General features: G+C 31.9%; 1 protein-coding gene across 5 annotated transcripts in view; it reads left to right on the top strand.

The window, feature by feature from the left end:
• LOC126818956 (nuclear factor 1 X-type) overlaps positions 1-13,515 on the top strand; it is a 68,150-nt gene extending 54,635 nt beyond the window's left edge. For 3 of the 5 annotated variants that reach the window (XM_050546668.1, XM_050546671.2, XM_050546670.2), the window contains exons 5-12: positions 3,334-3,420; positions 3,970-4,287; positions 4,937-5,173; positions 5,486-5,628; positions 5,930-6,101; positions 6,572-6,726; positions 7,563-7,791; positions 10,484-13,515. In XM_050546668.1, the coding sequence (XP_050402625.1) occupies positions 3,334-3,420; positions 3,970-4,287; positions 4,937-5,173; positions 5,486-5,628; positions 5,930-6,101; positions 6,572-6,726; positions 7,563-7,791; positions 10,484-10,647 (1,505 nt within the window). In that variant the 3' untranslated portion in view covers positions 10,648-13,515. The remainder of the gene's footprint in view (positions 1-3,333; positions 3,421-3,969; positions 4,288-4,936; positions 5,174-5,485; positions 5,629-5,929; positions 6,102-6,571; positions 6,727-7,562; positions 7,792-10,483) is intronic. The other 2 variants (XM_050546669.1, XM_050546672.1) reach the window with 2 other exon arrangements.
• The last annotated feature ends 8,095 nt before the right edge of the window (positions 13,516-21,610 follow it).

The raw sequence follows: 21,610 nt of genomic DNA, 5'->3' as shown, positions 1-21,610 counted from the left end.
CAGTGTTGTCTGAGAAAGTTCCTCAGAATTTCCAGTCAGACAGTAGAGCAGGATGGGAGGGCCTGACAAGGTTAACCATGTAGTCGATCATAGATCCTGTGTACATATTTACCATTGGCAGTAGGTTAAAGATCCCCTGACATTAATGAAAATACATGTAAGAGTAGGCTGTAGCGCCGCCATCCGGGGCAAAGTTTACCTGGATTCAAACTGCATGGAATATACCTACATGTATAATCCTTAGCCCAAAAATGTAAGATCTATATCCCCATTTCACTTCATTTCATTACATTGATGGAAAATAATAAACAACGTACCTAAAGAAATTGTATTGATGAAAATGTTGACAAGAGTTCAATGATGAACATTTTCTGCTTAGGCTAAGCTTTGAAACATGTAACTCTGATTCTAATTGAACTGGAGTAATGACACTTGTATTGTTAACTGCTCAAGTTATGCAGGGTGATCAGCAATTTGATTGGTCAAGACATTATATACAACATCGGCCTTGCTATTGAACAATTTCCATCAGTGACTGGATTTAACTTAAGCGTTATTCTATAAAATGTTTGTTCCCATAGAGAAAGCAGAAGTGATTAACTTCTTGTCATTGTTTACGTCTGGGAAAGCTCAGTTAAATGTGGGCAGGGGACATCAGCCTTGCTATTGAACAATTTCCATTAGTGACTGGATTTAAGTGTTATTCTATAAAATGTTTGTTTCCGTAGAGAAAGCAGAAGTGATGGACTTCTTGCCATTGTTTACGTCTGAGAAAGCTCAGTTAAATGTGGGTCAAGGATGTGAAAGTTTCCAGTGATTCACCGGTGATCTATTAGTTTTTTGTATGACTTACAAATAGTGTTAGTGTCAAACAATGTGTTTGGGTCAGCTCCATATTATTTACATTTACCTATTATACTTGCTAGACATTTTATTATAATATTTTGGCAAAACTCTTGGGTTATTCATTTTATATAATATTGAAAGGTTTATACAGTGACCAATATGATAATAGTATAAATATATCGTATTGTCTATTAAATCAATAACAAAATTTCTCTCAATTGTTGTCTCATTTTTTTTCAATTTTGTTCAACCAATGAGAGAGTTACTTCTCAAAATCTTCCTGGATGCATTTACAGACTAAGGCCTTCAAAGTTTTTGGCACCAATTAATAAAGTGCTATACAAAATTTTTTTTTTTTAGTTAAGTATATGGATTATCATTGTTGATAGTGACAATCAAATGCTTTTATTGTTTGTAAAACCACATTTCTATGTGTAAAAATTGGCATAGTGCTCACACAAATAGTCAAATTCTATTAGTTTTTGAAGGCTGATTGAACAGATTTGTTTTGTCTGCTATGAAATATTTGCTGATATTAAAAATTCATTATGAAAATGCTGAATCTGCCTATTGCTGGCCTTTCTTTTTGCCTCAAATGTTATATAAATTATTTAATTTATTCACATGACAAGCCCATAATCAATTCTCTAGACCATCATCTAGTGGTGATTTTGAAATAAGTTAATATAAAAATTGGAACAATGGTAGCAATGAAAATCGAGACGACACTTCGCTCAGAATGAAGTAATTTGACTGAAATTTTCAATATATTCCTTTTTCATTGTCAATTTTTAAACTTTTATAGCGACTAATACCTGTCAGCTTTTTAACTAAATCTTACAAAATGCATCTTTAATTTATGAAATCAACTACATATAGCACATACATATACATGTAGAGACATTTTATCAAATTGTATATTTCAGGACTCTTAAATTTTGTCAGCCAATTAATTTTTCATGTATATTTTGTTTATCCAAGCAATGCATTTCTTTCAAAGAATATGAAAATCTTTAGTATTATCAATCTATAAGTCAAGTTTTAATTGATTTTACATATAAAGAATATAATTTAACTAATCAATTCTACCCAATTTTAATATGTGTAAAAATAAAATGACTGAGTAAAGACTAGAAAATATGACAGATTTGATTTATTTGTTGTACACGTAATTATTGGTGCTTTTGTCAGAAAATTAAAGTTAACAATACTGTTACCACACCTATGTATATGTACATGTACATGTACATGTATACTGACTACCAGTCAATCAATAATAATAGTATTTATTATATAATGTATTACAATTTTATGCTCTATCATTAATATAGATGGGTCAAGTTTGTTATTTAAGTATTACATGTATTACCTATATGTACTTACTAATATACTGGTACATGTTTGGATAGAAGAATATTTCCTTTTATCCCCAACTGTATCACTGAAATCCAATCTTGCCTGACTGTTTCAAGGATTATTTCATCCATTTATCCACACTGATCAGCAGTGAATTTTCGCTAGGCGGCTTCAATCACTGATAAGGATGACATCGATGTGACTTAATGAACTGGAAATATTAACTTTTTTCCTGTGACAAATTAAATTCTAAAACATTTTTTTTTTTTTATGTATTAGACGTATTTGTAGGTAAAAATTATTTCCTATTTAGTGCAAATGGATATTAAAATGAGTAAAAGTCTCCATTCTGCCCAAACTAGAACATCTTATGTAAACAATGCACGCGCCACTGAGCCAATGATTGACACCGCGTGATGAGACGTCACGTGTTAAAGGTAGTCATCTTTTTACATAGATATTAGAAGACTTTCGTAATCCTCTGTGAAACAGATTGCCATTTATCTGGTACTCTATTTTTAGTAAAGGATTAAATTGTTAATTCATCACAGTCTTGGATTTTAATTATATTATCGTTTAAATCAGTTTCAACTTGACTATAGACTGGAGCTGGGTGACTTAAAGTCGATTTTTGGGGTAGATCTATCCATAATGATGAAAAAATTTGGAGAAGACTAAGTCGAAGGGAGAGGGTTTTATATAGGCTAAGTCTGTTCGCCAATTCCATTCAGATAACCTGAATAAGATATTGTTTATTAAAAAAAAGGAAAGCATATCAAGTTTAAGTTTAAGACGTGTAAAAATTGACTAGGCCTATATACATATTGATCATTAAAGCAACTTGATCTCTATATAATCTGCTTAAAAACACAATCTCTGTTAAATAGATTGCACATTAAGACAGATTTCTTCCTCATTATTCGCTAGTTAACAAGAAACTGTACAAGGCTGCATAATTAAGCATCACAAAACTCACTGCAGCAAGTCTTTTGAATAAATATCATGTGCTTGTAGAACTTGTGTGCATGATAACTATGCAAACGTTAATTGACATTAAATTCATAATTGAATGGGAGGAATTTAACATTAGAGTTTAGAGAAAAACTTAAATATTATATTTGTGTTTTTCAGGTAATTTTCACTCAGGTGTTTCAGGAAATGACAGCATTATGGCAACTGGTGTTTTCTCGGCCAAAGAATTATTACGTGTCACAAGGTGTAAGTAAAAGTCATTTTTCCCACAATGAAGATGGTCAAATTGAGCTTTATAGCTAATCATTGTACTGTTAATAAACACCTGGCCTACATTAAGAAATATTGTACCTACAAATTGAGCTCATTGCCAAACCCTTCTTTAGAATAGACAGTAATTACCAGTCTCTCAATGAACCAAATTGAATGAGAGTAGTGCGTTTTCTCATTATGTCACAGATGTTTTTTCATCACATCAAAGTTGTTTTCCTTGTTTTTTGCGAAAGAAAGAATTACCAGAAAAATGTTAAATATATTGAGCTACTATTCTGATAAACACTTTCTGTTTAGAATTTATCAGACTGTTATTGTTCATTTAATACCACTTAAATTATTTATTAGAATTAGAGACACTCTTTTGCTGCACTCTTGTCTGTAATGATTTAATCGGTCACTATCAAATGAACAATAACAATCCACTAATCATCCACAGCAGGGGGAATATTCAACTCTTATATTGATTTACATAAATCTATACTATTGGAGGAGTAGCAATAAACTGTTTCATTATTTCAGCTTCCATAATGATGCCACAGAATGGAACGCATACCATGTTACCTCCACCGAAAATAGAAAGTCCAAATTATTACAACTATAGTCCACAAGAACAAAATATGGTGCCAATGCAGCACCATAATCTTCCTAATGGACAATCAGCCTTAAGTCCGGCTGGAAACCCCCATAAGAGATTAAAACGAAACACTATAAGTTCAATATCTTCGGCAGAAGATGATGTTGAAAGTGTCGGCGAGGAAAATGAGATGGTGTATTATAAGCCTGCTGTCAGTATGACAGGGCAGTCGACATCCTGGCAAAGTGATCAAATGGATCCTGGTAAGTTCAATTATTGGTTGAAATGGTCCATGTGACATTAGTGTTTGCTTTTTAATTTGTTACCATATTACCATTTGTTAATTAGCAGTCTGGTTTTTACCCCGACAAACTTGAATTAAAATATGAATACAGTTTACAGATCAGAAATTAGTATAGAAACATTTTGAACATTTCTTATATCGGTTAACATATGGCTACTAATAATAAAAGACGTGTTAAAAAAAAAGCAACATTTATATCTGATGCCAAAATATTATTTGAGAATACATGACCTATTAAGTAACTATTAGACACAAGAAATTGTCATCTTTTATTTAGATGTAGCACATGCATTACAGGGTACATTTTTCTACGGATTTCGACAAAGTAATTTGACCTGATATGCAGTTTTTAATATTAATTTTCAATTAGTACTAATTTGACTTACTCTATTGTTCTTAATTAGCTCTGTGTTTTGATTATTTTGATATTTTTAATACTACCAAATAATACTCTGAGAATATAAGTTAACTTAAATAGTTGTTTGTTGTTTTAATGAAATGATTAAAATTCAAAATTTCATTGTGTGATTTTAATATTTGATATGTATATTATATGATACTCTGCTGTAGTGTATATGTTTGTTTACATTGTGTGTTGTGTGCTACAGGTTTAAACCACAGTCCAGCCATGCATTCATCTCATATCATCCACTCTAACAAACCGAAGCCTGAAGGCCGTCAGGGCTTTGTACCTGTCTCAGCTAACAACAATCACGGACAGCATGTAGCCCCGCCCTCTAGGACACTTATCCCAACACCTCCACGACCCATGAGTACCCATACCCCGGGGAGCCTCCCTCCTGGCACCCCCCACCATCAACAGGACAGCCCTAACGGTAACTCAGGTGACATTTTCATCCATTCCATAATAAAAAAAACTAAAAAATACATTTAGTTGTTAAATTAAAAATATTTACCTACTTAGTGCTATGTAATTTAAGTTTTAATATGATTTTTAAGCACTGTGTAGTTGCTAAATAAGATTAGAACAGAAGCCAGTTTTGATTATTATAGTAGCTTTATGGCAAAATATTAGACTTTATTAGAAGCTGTTGGCAATTTTCAAAATACTTAGAATATTTAGTTTTAACTTTTATGATTGGCAAGGTGGAATATTTGGTTTCCTAATTTTGTTTTGTTTTTGGTTTGTTTTAAAGGTATGCAACACCATCATATGATCTTGAATTCAGGCCACGGTCAAGGTAGTCATGTTATGAAATATCATCAAAACGAGAGTGGAGATACCTTCTCCGATTTCGTGACTCTTGTTTGTCAGGAGGCTCAAAATGCTCAGAATCAGGTATGTGCTTATTTTCAATCACTCAGATTTTATTAACTTATCTTTGTCAATAAAGTGACATTTACTGCTAAATCCGAGGGTAAATTCAATACAGTATGAATATGTAAATAAATATGATATGTGGTCTAAGGGGAGGTAATATCAGGTTAAGGACACAATGCAGAGTTATTTCCCTTTATACACAAATAAAGCAAAATTGTCAAATTGAAGTATGATTTTGTAGAATGAATGCCATTGGTGCCAGATTATAGCTGTTATTGGATAGAATTTAAATCTATCTATATTGTTATTTTTATTTTAGGCCAGCCCGTCAAGCCCTTCCATGAAAAGTCCAACAAAGTTGCCTCATTTCTTTGCTGGCATGTTACCTCCACCTCCCCCACCCCCACCGAATCTGGCACGACCGGTTGCTATTATGAGAACATCAGATGGTCAGCAACCTGATCAATGTACCAGCCCCACTCCATCATCTGGTAAGTTTATTGTTGTCATACTGATTACAGGCAGTCTCAGAATGGAGAAAATTGTGTATTTTATTAAGCAAACCTAATTCATTTAGGGTCCAGTTTCATGAAAGGTTTAAATCAGATATTGATCAGTACTAATAGTAAAATTAGATAGAAACACTGTGCACAATTAAAGTCTTTGTTAAAATACACTTAGACCACAGCAATTTAAATTTATTGATCAAATTTCATTTGAGAGATCAAACTTAAATGCTCAAGCCTTCTAGATTCAAATGTCTGCTACTCCAGCTGCAAATAAATATGGGATGTCACTTCCTAAAAATACGTATTACTCAGTACATAGTGGGTCTATATAAATCAATTACATTTTAGAATTCCCTTATATTTGGATAAAACTAAACTGAACCAAAATAAACAAGGAAGCGCACAATATTATGTGTTGATGTTATATTTATTATATTCTTACTATTTTATAGGATCGTCTTCTGTTAACCAAGGAGGAAATGCATCTACATCACCAGGCACACCACCTATAAATCGTGCTGTTGTATCTAGTCCGTTTTCTGTACTATCTCGACCTGAATATGCCTTTTCTCATATCCACCCTCAAGGACACCAAGGAAGTATAGGGGTAAGAGTAACATGTTTCTTTACTTTCAGATTTATTCCACTTTATTTCGTTGCTGGCTGGTTTGCTTTGCCTGAAAATATTAATCCACAGTCTTAATATATGAGCTGTGATGGCTACTGAGAATTCCGTTGTACGATGTTGAAATCTAGATCGTACATTAATACACCTATGAACAGTGAGTAAGTCACACCTAGAAAATGCAGACCTTCTCCGAATCTTGTACATTTAAAATCAAATCTAGGAATTCTAAAACTCCAAAATTTCTCGTGAAATATTTGTCAAATTTGATGAATTAATTATATCAATGTCAATACTAATTATCTAATAAATTTATATACAACACTGTAAATTTGATATTATTCACTTTAAATGAACAAACAACTATATGTCATAAATAGATCTAAGTAATTATTTTATATGCCTAATGTTTAGTAGTTATTTAAAATGATTAGTAATCAGACAGTAGTCATAAGTGGGTGTTATGTCAGTAAGGTGTTAAGGCCCAACTATTAAATGATATACACCAGTATTGATTGGGTTTGTGTATTCAATTTTGATGGGTATTAGAAAAAAGCATACTTTCACACTAGAAGTGGCATATTTTACAGCTAGTTACACACTGGCTAATTAGAACTACTGTATAATTCTAACTACTTTCTTTACTTGTTAACTTTAGTTTAGAGTAGTGATAATTTGTATTGTGTTTTTAATTGCAAAAAGATTTTCATTGGTAAAAGTCTTTGGTTCGTAAATCAGTGTTATCAGTTTCAAAATGATCATACCATATTGAGATTATCGAAAGATGTAAATAGTATGTTTTGTGTGTTTATTTCTAGGTGTTTACCTATCCCAGCATTAGTCCAGTAAATGCTATAAGTGGAATGATATCACCCACTACATTGAGTTTGATAGCTTCTCCAATGGCTACCCCTCGTACAACACCCCGTTCAACCCCTGTACCTCGCTGGACGACCCCCTTTATACCCCTAGATGAAAATATGGACTACAATATGCTGGCTAATATAATGCCTACTGTGAATCCTGAGGAATCTCTTCTAAATGAAGGTTAGTTTGTTTGGTTTAAACTCACCCCATCCATACCTCATTTAAGTATTAAACTTGCAGTGACTTTGGCTGTCATATCAAATTTAAATAAAAGAAATATTTTGTTTGCAGTGTTGTGTAAAGGACATAACAATTGTTTATAGGTATGTTTTTAGATTCTGTTGCTTAACAGCTATGATCGTTATTTGAGGGATTTTGCGAACTACAATGTTGTTAAAGTTTAATGTCTAACAGAGGTATCATTCCAATAATGGTTCAATTCTGTTACATATGTGGAAACTTATGGATTAAAAATTTGTTTGCAACATGCAGCATTTTCTGCTGATGATATACAATCAATATGTGTTGGGTAAAATCTTTTGATGGGCATCTTTTTAGTCTGGTTTTATCCAATCCGGAGGGTATCTATTGTTGATACCTTAGTTATGTTTTCTTAATTTAATGTTAAATATTCAGCTTGAGTATATTTTAGGTTAGATTAAGACATAAAATATTAAATGTCCTTAACTAGCCAATGGCGATCAACAGCTTTATCTAATTACATGAAGGCTAGGGGGTATGAATGGTCTTAGAGCTATGGCTGCATATTTTGATAGGTGACTCTCAGAGTGTGAGTGTGAAAATAAAAATTGCATTGATGTTTTGTAATATTACACAACTGCTTAATAAGTCTCTTTTGGGAGCCATGCTAGGTTATGGCTTAATGCTGATGTGCATTTATAGAGTACTTTATTCATCCAAGGCGCTTGCTCTAAGAGCAGCAATGAGTCGGTGTTTTAAGTCTAGATTTGAATTTAGCAATCATTTAAACTGAAACCTTATACTAGTGAGCCATGTCCCAGTTTATAGTTTATATGTCGTAGACAGTATTATAGCTAGGTATCGCGACTGCAGTCAAAATACATATGTTAGTATCGCGATTCATAACCTGGCCAATATTTACCATAACAACTGGATAAGTGAATAATTGATATTGTTATTGGAGTCACAAATTGCAATTACTGTCCAGGACTTGGAAATGATTGTTTGTTTACTTGTGTCCGACAGGCGAATTTTATGTCTGACAGGCAGTAATTAAACATACATTATTCAAGAGCTAAATCTGCCTATTGCAGGTCTTTCTTTATCTAAATTATTAATTAGACATTAATTAACTTATCCAGACCATAATCAACTCTTAATGTCATGAAATGGATAATCGAGACTATGTACTGACTTTAGTAATGGGGATTGAGGCTAGGCCGAAAATTCAATCGCTAAAATCTTGGTTCAGAGTGCATCAATTTGACTGAAATTTTCAGCAAATTTCCTTTGCACTATCTAGTTTTTAACTATTATAGTGAGAACTGCCAGCTCTTTATCTAATCTCCCATAATGTATCTTTAAGTAAAACTGAATTTTATTTAATGTTCTGTAAACTGACTTCAGATCACAATACTAACATATCACGTCACATATATTATTTTATTCCTTTTCAAAATGGTTGTACTGTAAGAATTAACTATGAATAAATACTTCAAAAACCTGCCATTTACATTGTTTATACACCAAGCTCTGTCGTAGCTTACAGTTACTCACAATAATCACAAAGTTAAAATCAATTCACAGCCAATTTTATAACAAAGATATTTCACATACGCTTATTCTAGTTACATTGTATTCTCATTTGTTGGACACTAGTTAATAGAATTCCAACCTCGTGGGTTTTCCCCATGTCCTCTGGTTTCCTCCCACTGCTAAAGACCCCTATGGACAAGCGAATTATTAAAATAAAATTAAACCATATGTTAGTCCCGAAATGACCTAGTTTGTGTCGAGTGGACGTTAAACCCCATTTCTCTCTCAGTTAATAGAATTATGAAGTGTCACACATATAGGTATAAATGAATTAGACACATATCCCCTAAGTCATTTATTGGTGATCCAATTCTACTATTGCCGAAATGTCACCATGGTAAATATTGTGGCTCAAATTGAAATGTTCTCGGTTGATTCTATTGTTTATTTAATCACTTAAATAATTCAAAACCGTGTCCAAAAAATAAAGTTTATGTATAATTCACTGCAAGATTTTACAAAATCAAATAAATTGGGCAGGAGAATATTTTATAAATATAATTTTATGCATAAATATAGTCCGGATGTGACCATAAAAAGAATATCAGCACGCACCTATCTACACATGGTTAATAACAGAATAATGCCATATACAGGTGTGAAGTCGTGTTTTGATGTTCAATTTATTATGAATATTATAGAATCTGATTTCTACACATTTCTCATTGGCAAAGTTTTTGGCCTTTATATAAAATTTAGGGCATTGGATATGGGTACATGTTTTATTTGTCGGATTCCACATTATATAATTACACGAATCTTCCAAGTCGCTGATGCTGCCAATTTTTAGTCCTGCCGATGCCGAAGAAATAAACTGTTTTATATCATGATCTTCATATGGATCAAAATATGGACGAAAATAATTTAAGGGTGTTTAATTAGGAGTGACAGTGCAGTTACTGAAGCGACAAAAATAAAAAACATTAAAAAAAAAGCATAAAAAATCGATTCAGAGGCTTGCAATTCAATACACAAATCATGAGAAGGTGAATCGCGATACATCAATTTAACGATATATTGTTCCAGCACTACACATTATGTTCTAAAAATATTTTTCTTGTTCTATTTTTTTCAGAGCGTTATTTTCCAGTAGTCCCGCATGGTGAGGCAGTTGATGCATCTGTTGGGGCGGGAACATCAAATGCAGGGGGACATACCCCAGTACCAACGCAAACTGGTGGTGCTCCACCTCCTCACCCGTCTCCTTCCTCTACCCCCAAACATCAACAAACTGGATGATGAAGATACCTCGAAATAACTGATCTTAGTGTTAATCCTGTCATCCGAACATTATAAAACACAGACTGTAGAATGTTATTTTGATGACAGGAAGTTACTGATGTCGGTTATAAACTTGCTGGCAAGGGGTTGGAATGCAAATGGCACTGACATGTGCTTGCTTGGCTGTGATAGAGTTCGTTATTATTGTACAAAGGCCTGTTATTATTATTATGATTATATTCTAAATGTTGTGAAAGTGATATTATCTATCCTCTAGTTATTTGTGTTAGTTTTAAGCTGGGATAATTATCTCAAATTGTACTACTACTTAACTAAACCTATTTCAGTTTTGGATGTCTTAAAAATAAATTTATATTAAATTAAACCATACAATATTTTGAATATTTCTCCCAAATATCCTTGGATTGGCAACTCTTATTAAATATTGCCTTTTAATTTGACCTAGACTATGTTAATTGATATGGCTATAGAAATCCAGTGATACAAAATCATACAAGTACATTTCAATAAGTTTGATCAAATATATGTTTGTAAAACACTGTTTTTTTGTGACAATTATCCCCCTTTGCTTTCCACTCTTTCACCCAGGTCTCATGCGTTAAGATTATATCACCTCACTATTGAAAATTACAAAAAATATATCAAATAAAGTATCATATTTATTAAGAAAAATTTTAAACTATATAAATTGGTTATTGATATAGTATACACACATTTGAAATTAAGTTGGATTGAACTAAAATACCCCTCAACTAAAAATGAATCAAGTAAAATTGTTAATAAATTATCTATTATGGCTTGGTTTAAAAGGAGGGGATATAGTTTGAGACACTTAATTTCTATATGTGAACATTATTTTTTAATTTAATATAATGTTATATTGCATCTATTTCTTAACATAATTAGATGTGTGTTTGTTGAAAATTCTATTTAGAAATAGAAGAAATATTTAATGAGATTATTTTTAATTCGATTGTTTTGAAAAAAGAAAAAAAAGCAGTTTTAAATAGGAAAAATAGTCACCTATGGCTTTACATGTTGCATGTATAGACGTATATTCATGAATACAAATTTCTTATCTTAATAACAGAAGTATCTTTTTTTTAAAAAAAGATATCTACTGGATGAAGTAGATTCTTAAACTAATTATTATATTTATAAAATAGGATTTGTCATTATTACCAATTAAATATTTTGTGGTAAATACCGGTAATGACAATCAAAGAATTTAGGTGATAAAAAATATAAATGAGTCATAGGTATTCTAGTTTATTTATTAAAAGGGCAGACCCTTGTTGATATGTGTGTTAAATCGCATTGACATTTTGATTAGCTCTTACGGTTTTATCTCTTCAAATTTTGACTGACTTAGACTCAGTTGATGTATGAGAGATATATAAAGAATTGATTTTTCATCATAAAACTTAAAAGTAGTGAAACAACTGGTTCACTAATTTTGTGGATTTAAGATGTTTAAATCACACTGGGGTTGCTGTATCAGTTGTTGATAAACACCTTTGATCAAATCAAATTGATAATTTGTTGCTTTTCTTCCATGTATTATCAACAAAAACCAAATATACAAATGAAAGCAGTCCTGCTCTTTTACACAATATGGTACAAGAGCTTTATAGTTGTTAATTATCCCTGAAATATATTCATGTTGACAGACATCAAAACAACTTTCAAATATCCTGAAACAATTTCTTCCAGCTCTAAAATAACTTTGTTTCAAATGCTTGTGTTTTCCTATTACGGTCCTTTTTTGAATTCATCGAACGGTTTATTAAATTGTTGTTTTGGAATTGGAATCTAGAATAAAACTTCTTTTTTTTTTTATTATAATTTTTTTGTATATTAACATTGCTCTATTTTATAAATTTATAAAACAGCATTAAACTATGCAATATGTTAGGTTTTGTATCAGTCTTTGTATAAAAAACATAGTTTTCCTCTTTGTGTGTATAATATTTATCTTATAAAATCAATAATGATTTGAATTAGGGCTTTTTTACTGGATGGTAATTACAAATATGCAAATCTTGATTATCAAGAAATGTCTGTAAGTGGATCCTTTTTTTTCCAAAAAAAAAAATCACGAATTTTGTAGTGTATATGTACAGTAGAGTTGTATGTAGATTGCAGTGGTCACAAATAATTACATTTGAAACAGATCTGTTGGAGTGCATGCATTATTATGAAGAAGAAAAAATGATTTTTAGTTCAGATAAGATTTACTATATGCTAGGACGGATAGAAAGTCAATAATTGACAGAATTTAGATGGTTATTGGCATAGACTTTTACTTCTGAAGCTTACATGTTCATGATTATTGTCTCAAAATATTATTATTCTCATTGTTCATATTCAACTCTTAATCTAAACATCAAGTGGCTAACCCCAAAAAATTGCTTTGTATGGTTAAAAAAAATATAATGAGATTTTTATGTTACTCCAGATGGTATCTATCCATTGTGTATTTTTATCTGAAATCCTTTCGAAAGATAACTTATATCATTCATTTATTTATTTAGATACAGTAATGTATACAAAATGTATGATATTTGGCCGACTACCTCCTTAAAACATTTATTATTTGAAAGTTAAGATTATAATGAATGGCTAAAGTTCAAAAATGGTTGCCTTAATGTACTGAATCATTATTTGACAGTAGACCTACATCAAAAGAAGTGAAAATTGATTAATTTCATATCAATTTGTATTAATTTCACTTGCAGTTTTTGAAAAATCTGACATTTAATTAAAGATTAAATTAATTTTTAGGATAACATGAAAATGTGTTTAATATTTATTTGAGAAAAAAAATCTTACTTAAATTTCTTTTATTGTAATGCAAAATATGGCATTGTTGATTTGAAAGAAAAAGTTTTACTAACCCTTGTTGCTTTGAAGAATGAAATATTATTGTCGATGATGGTTATGCATCTGATTGAAATTTTGAAGGAAAAAAAGTTATGCAATGTATATAAGTTATTGTAGATATGTACAAAAATTATACAAGCATTAGTTAAATAGATCTGATACATGACACACAATACTGATCTGATTCCTCTTAATTAATAACAATAATTATAATGGCTTTGATGTTAAATAATAGAGCACCTTTTTGTCATTCGTTTTTAGCATTCAGTGGGCAGGTAATTTTAATGTGCCTTTTAATAGGGTATACATTGTATATTCTTTTTCTAGATATTATTAGTGATCAAATTGGATTTGTTAGTCAGAAATGAATTAATGTCATAGAATCAAGTTCTGTTGTAGAAAACAGGAGTTATTTACTGTGTTGTACGAAGAATGCACAAAACAGTATATGTTTTGCTGAAATATCTGATTAAGCTGTTCTTTGAACAACAGGGAAACTTATGTATATGTAGACATATTTTGAAAGAGGAATACTTAAACCAAATTTAAAATTAAACTTACAACTTCACATATCTTTTCATTTGATATTTCAGTACAAAATGTTATTGATATCTTACACTTTCACAGCTTATTTATTTATATTGCATGAACACTTTGTTGTTAAAAACAGAAATATTAGATCATTTGTAAGCACAACAGAGAGGAATGTCATTTGGATATAAAAAAAAAAAAATCCTTTGCTACATATAGATGTTATTTTCAATTTTCTTTTAAATTAGTTGATTTTCATGTATAGCAATAATTTAATAATTTATAAATTTCATTTATCCATCATCACTGTATTATAGTTCATTGTCATCATCACCCTTCAGTTAGTCATCTTCATCGTCACCGTTTTATGTTTCCATTGTTAGGAAAATTCATCGTAATTTTCAATTTCATTTCTTGCCAAATCAAAAACAATTTTTTAAAGTATAGACAATTTTTCATGGCATAGTTCAAATTTGCATATTGTTTAAAGATTTTATGTTTCTAAACAATTTATTTGTAAAAATTAGGGATAACCAAAGGTGGTAAGATATATTTGAAACTCTTACCATTAGTAGATTATGAATTTGATAATGGCTTTATTCAGATGTATTGAAATTTGAATATCTTTATAAATGATTAATATACCAAGTTGAATTATGTCATGAAATATTAGATTATGTCAAATTATCATTATTATTACTTTTATAAAAATGAATCCGAATCATTTCATCATTTCATAAGTCTTTCAATAACAGTATTCAACGGATACTCGGGTTTAAACGTATTTTTCTCCAAATCCATTGTTTTATTACTAAAAAAAAAACTTCAATCAGTTTCAAAGTTAATGTTTATTAAAGAATGTAGGTCTGAAATATGAACTCTTTTCCCTTGTATGATAACTATTATGAACAAAAAGTTAATCAATTGTTTTTCAATCAATAATTGTTAAGTATTTTTGTGGCCTTTAATGAATACACAGGCTAATGTGTTTAAATGAAAAATTTGTTTTGTTTGTTGCTTGCTTTCAATAGAACCCCCTGTTGTAATAAGTTTTATGTAATATTAGTTTGAAAATTGAAGAAAGTCTTACAAATTAACTCAAGATATGAATTTTTTTATTTTTTTAAAATTATGAATGGATATTGTCTTCCTGTCACATTTGATATAGTGGCCTTGATTGAACTGAACTTAAACCTAGAACCTGTTTGTACATTTTTTGTTGAATTTGGATCTTAGCTGTAAAATAGATTGGGGAGTCTTGATCATGTTTTTTTTTTTCAAGGGGGGATAATTCTTAACTATTATGTACAGTATTGCAGCAGACTTGATGTACAGACATGTAAATATGTTGGAATGTATACATAGAGTTTAACTTATTAAAGAGAGCCAGTTGTTATTTGTCCATATATTATTATTATATATAAACAAACAGATATTATTTATAGAAAGATGGATAGTTTAAAGAGGTGGGAATTGCGAGTCACAAAGTGTTTTCGAAATAAAAAACAATTAGACGAACAAAGTTACATTTGTTTCGGGGATTTATTGGGTTGACTCATAACTCACTTTTTCTTTAGTCAAAGGTGATCTTAATGTGAGTCAAGTCAATTTGTACATATATAGCTGATTTCAAAATGAAAATCTGAAATCCTGTGCAAATAAAAATCACATCTTGTAATGATTTCATTAATCGAAGATATATGTAAACATTAATTGATATTAAACAGAAGTTTTCACAATTAACTGTGTTGGTGCAATTTTCATTCTGAAATCCACTATTGATTGTTGAGCAATAAAATAAATGTTGAACGGTGAAGTTTTATAATTCTTGCGTTGTGGCAGGGTAGCAAGGTGAAGGAAAAAAGGCTACAAACTGTGATCAAGTTATCAAGTTCCAATAAGACTTTCAGATAAATATTTTAAATAATTTATGAAGTTGTTTTTCGATAGCTGTTAATGGTGTTCACGGTTTGATTACTTCATGTACATGTAGTTTGATCATAATTTAGAGTTTTGTGCTGGCACAAATTTTGCACTGTTCCAAATTTTGTGAAATTTTGTAAACTTCACTCTATTTATGATGAAACAAAAGACAATGATAAGTCGAAATCGACCGATGTAGTGTTTCGTATATTTAACTTTAATTGAAGGTCTTTTTCGAACTTTTTCACTAAGCAATTAATTACTGTTCAAACCCTATCAGTATGACGTTCATTTAAAGCAATAACTTTATGTTAATGGCAATGTTTGATGTTGTCTTTTTTTTATCTTCCGAATCAAATCCATTCTTGAGATTTTATCGAATCTGCAATGTTAAGTTTGCTGCATGCTTTTAGAGATTTTGAATTTTTCTTTCTAACAGGGCTTTATTAAAAAAAATAAAAAGTCTGGAAACCTAGGTTATATTTAGTTCATTAGAATTTTTTTTCTCCCAAAAGAAAAAAGGCCTTTTGAGAAGAAATATTCATTATCCCTTTAATTCCCCCTTTTTTTTTTTGCTGTACCTTTTTATTTATTTATTTATTAATTAAATAAAAATGATTAATTTCCACATTGAAATGGTTGTGTTTTCATTTAATGCAGCAAACTTTTCATTCAGATGTTTTTGTTTTTAGTTTGTTTACTTTTAGCAAAAGATTATACCAAACATTGTTTATTTCTTGGTCTTTTTCTTTTCTTGTAAGTTAAGTTGTTAAAAGCCCTATAAGATGTGTGCTTTATGTGTAATTTAGCCAAATGTATTATGTTAATATTTTCAGCTATTAAACTGATGACATAAAATCTGTTATGTTTTATTGTTATTTTAAAATACATGTAGTTTTCTATGGTAAAATGGGTAGGCCATGTTCATTGAGTTCAGTTAGGTGTTTTCGACTTGTTCGTGACAAGGAGTAGGGTTGCTTGTCCAAGCTACTGGGTTTTCTCAAGGTCTTGATTGTACAAAAAATCACGTTTTTAGCTTGTAGCCCCTCAAGAGGTTACAATATTTATCCGATTTAAAAAAAATGTCTGAATATATATATATCACTGTTACACCATAATGATGGTTGAGTGCAAAGGTGATATATTAAAGCAGTTTTTTAAATCAGATAAAAATTGTGATCTTTAGAGGTGCCGCAAACTAAAAACGTGATTTTTTGTACAATCAATGTCCACAAGTTAAAAATGTGATTCTTCATACACTCGGGGCCATAATCCATGAAGTTATGGTCCAATACATACCAATATCGAAAAGAACCAACATATTTCAAATTTTGTCAAAATCGGATAAAAATCGGGCCATGACAATATACATCCACATCCACTACAATGTAATGGCCTCAGCTCTGGTATAAAATGGGTTTAGTATAGGATAGATCCAATGATTGATGGAACATGGAATGTTATAAATCATCAGATAACACCATGAAAATTATTTTTGTTCTAATGGCTAAAGGTACTCTTTATTTAACATTAAAATACGTATGTGATGTCATCCTTTGAAGTTGGTGTAGCATTATTTCAGATAATATACATTATTGAAACTATATGAAATATTGGACTTGTGTGACGATTTTATTGAGATACAATATCAATATAGGCGTATTACTTAATGTCTCGCTCTCAACCATTAAATCACACCTAATGCAGTCATGGTGACTCAGTGATTATGGCACTGGTTTGCTAACCAGGAGGTTCTGGTTAATCCTGATGTTGGATGAGAAAATTTTGAGCTAGGTTTTCTCTTGTCAGTGGGGCAGCGTCCAGTTGTTAGGGGGTCCTGTGTACGCATTGGCATGCACTTAAAAGAACCCATTTGAGTAGGCGGTAAAATTTGTTCATTGCACATAAACATTAAACCTCATATCAATTTTGTAACACATATAACATTTTTAAAAATGCAGTTGCATAAAGATTGTTTATTAAACTTAGTAGGTTTACAGTACAAAAGCAAAATATAAAAAATAATTGTTTATTTTGACAAAGATCTGTTAAAGAAAATACCTGCTCGATGTTTATATAGTCTTCACAGGAAGAAATTAATATCCAACAGCAAATTTAGTTTCAATGATATTGGATTGAAAAAGTAACATATAGCCAGACAAAAAATCCTTGTAAGTTGTATCTTATACAGATGTATGTAAGGCTGTTGTTATAACTCTGTAATGATACGATTGTTAGTCAATTGTAGCATGACCCTTTTAGTCCATTTGCTGATTACACTATTTTGCATATAACGTTTTTTAGGACTTCGAATTCTGTCTTATGGTTTGGATTGTTCGTACTTGGTTTTATTTTATTGTACTACACAAGGGCTGGCTGAAAAGTTTTAAGCCTGAAAAGGGTAGATCAATTGAGTTGAAACAACCTTTGCCACCAACAAGTACAATCATTGAAAGAATCACAGACATAATAACTGTAACGTAGTGTTATTGGTGTTGTAGTGTTATTGGTGTCTTCGACTTCATACCAACCCATTGAAATCACCAGAAATGGACAAAACTTGCTATAAGACAGTCATCAAGTACCTGCTACTGAAAGGACTAACCCCAACGTAGATATATGCTGACATGGTCTCCACTTTACGGGATGATTCTCCTTCCTTTTCCACAGTAAAGAATTGGGCTGCCGAATTTAAGCGTGTCGGATAGAACCTTGACGATGCCCCTCATCCTAAAAGTCCTTCAACAGCAACAATTCAAGAAAACATAACTGGGTGCATGATACAGTAATGGCTATCAACGATTGACCACTCGACATATTGCCAGTGTTGAGGGCATCTCTCATGAGAGGGTTGAGCACATTATTGCCAATGAATTAGGAATGACAAAAGTTTCTGCAAGATGGGTGCCAATGATCTTGAATGCTGATTAGAATCTGCATTGTTTTGAAGCAGATCCTGATTTGTAAACATTGATGAGAATTGTTTCCAAAAATGAACCAGAGGTTGCCAGGCAAGATATGCCCACATTTTGCAAGAGATGGATAGAGAACAAGCTAAAATGAAATGAAATGAAATGGGGTTTAACGTCCTACTGAACAAGCTAAAAAATAAATGTGGTTTTTCGTTTAATCAGAGATAAGATTGTAAGTCAACTGGAACTACAGAGATAAATTTGTAAGTATATACTGATCAGATTGTTAGTGATATCTAAGTTAAGGGGTGAGGCTACCCGAAAAATGCTTTCTGAAATTCTAAAGCTAGTGAATTGAAAATGGCACAAGTAGTTAGGAAATGTAATAAACAAGGGAAAACTAACATTAAAAATAAAGAAAAAAAAGTTGTTGCCAAGGTAATACATTTTTTTGGAAAAAGTATGAAAAACGTAGGTACACCATATCTCTGGCACTAATAAAGATAAATGTCTCATTTCGGACTACTTATTCTTTAATAACCCCAAAACCAGAGAGTGGCAGAGAGTTTTTCTCTATAATTTTTATAGTTTCTTGGAAAATGGTGTTTTAAACATTTGCTTCACCACAATATTTTGTCTTTGGAGAAATATTTTGATAACTTTTGAAATATTAATGATAATTCAAATTGCTTTCTGTCTGATTCTGTGGTAGATATTGGCGAAGATATCTTAATAAGTTTACAGAGATATAGTGCACCTACATTTTTCATAATTTTTTTCCCCAAAAATGTGTTACCCTGGTAACAACTTTTCTTTAATGCTAGTTTTCCCTTGTTACTTGTACTATTTTCAATTCAATAGCTTTAACATTTCAGAATAAAATTTTTTGGATAGCCATTTTGTCCGGCAGTTTTGGTCCGATTTTCACGAAATTCGAACTCAACCATCATTAGGGTGTAATGGTGATATGTTCAAACATTTTTTTAAATTGGATAAACAATGTAAAAACAATATTTTTCGTACAATCAAGGGCCATAATTCAGGAAGTTATGATCCGATATGCGCGAATATCAAAAGGAACCAAGACCCTTGGGGTATAAATATGTATTTCAAGTTTCATCAAAATTGGATCAAAATTGTGGCCTCTAGAGGGTCCAGATTCTGGACTCCAGAACCTTGATATACCATATATTTACACTATTTGCGCATGAGGGGCGGCCATTTTGTCCGGCAATTTTGGTTCAATTTTCATGAAAATGATATATTCAAACGTTTTTTTAAATCAGATAAAAATTGTTACCTCAAGCTAAAAATTTGATTTTTCGTACAATCAAGGGCCATAATTCAGGAAGTTATGATCCGATATGCGCGATTATCAAAAGTGTCCCAGATCTTTGGGTTATAAAGATATATTTCAAGTTTCATCAAATCAGGTCAAAATTGTGACTTCTAGAGGGTCAGCAACCTTGATATACCATATTTTTACACTATTTGCGGGGGATCACGTGGCTAAGTGGGTAAGACGCTGGCTCGCTAGCCTGGAGGTCGGGTGTTCGATCCATGCATTGGCCGAGAAAGTTCACCCAGATTTTCCGGCGTGGTTTCCCCTTGTCAGTGATGCAGGATGGAGGGCCTGACAAGGACAGCTGTCTAGTCGTTCGGATGGGACGAAAAACCGAGGTCCCGTGTACACATTGGCATGCACATAAAAGATCCCTTGGCAGTTGGAATTCGATATAAGGCGCCGCTGCCCGGGCAAAATTTCCCTCGTAGCACACTGTATGGCGTATGCCTGTCTTCATTAGCCCAGGTTAGGAGCAGAACAGTAGGACGTTAAACCCCATTTCATTTCATTTCACACTATTTACGTACGAGGGCCGACCATTTTGTCCGGCAGTTTTGGTCCGATTTTCACGAAATTCGAACTCAAGCGTCAATACAGTGATATATTCAAACATATTTTTAAATCGGATAATAATTGTGACCTCTAGAGAGACCACAAGCTAAAAACGTGATTTTTCGTACAATCAGGGGACATAATTCAGGAAGATTTACAATCCGATATGCGCAAATATTGAAAGGAAACAAGATGAAAATTGTGACCTCTAGAGTGTCCACAAGCTAAAAACGTGATTTTATCGTACAATCAGGGGCCATAATCCATGAAGTTATGGTCCGATATATGCCAATATCGAAAGAAACCAAGGTCTTTGGGAGATAGACCCATATATCTGATTGGGTGTTTTTTTTTGATAATAAAACATGAAAGAATGGAGGTATAGGCCAAATTCTCGGGGTGAAAATCTTGTCACCTTCGCTCCCGCTAAACCGGTCTACAAATCGGACTATCAATAATCGTGCAATCAATATGTCAACAAAGTTCTCCAATAAAATTTGTCAATTTAATAGGCTAGAAATCGATGACTTATTTCTTTATAGTGCGGAGCCATATTTGCGTAGATGTGAGTTGGATCCTGCGCAGCTATTAAAAATTTGGCCAACCAGCGGTCGCGCTTGCGGGGTTGCGATAAAAAATTCTGGGGTTACGTGCCAGGTCATAGCATTTGTAAACAAAGCCATGTGCACGATTTACCTTGCAAATTGCTCGCGGTCGGGACGAACAGAGATGAAATTAACCCCAAAAAACGTCCCATCCATGTAGAGAAGTGGTGTATGAGAGCCACAAATGTGGCAGTCAGTCAGGTTTTTAC

This window comes from Patella vulgata, chromosome 4 (genome assembly GCF_932274485.2).
Source record: "Patella vulgata chromosome 4, xgPatVulg1.2, whole genome shotgun sequence".
Taxonomy (NCBI): Eukaryota; Metazoa; Mollusca; class Gastropoda; family Patellidae; genus Patella; species Patella vulgata.
Note: the sequence above shows the minus strand (reverse complement) of the source record. Positions and strands in the feature narration are given on the sequence as shown.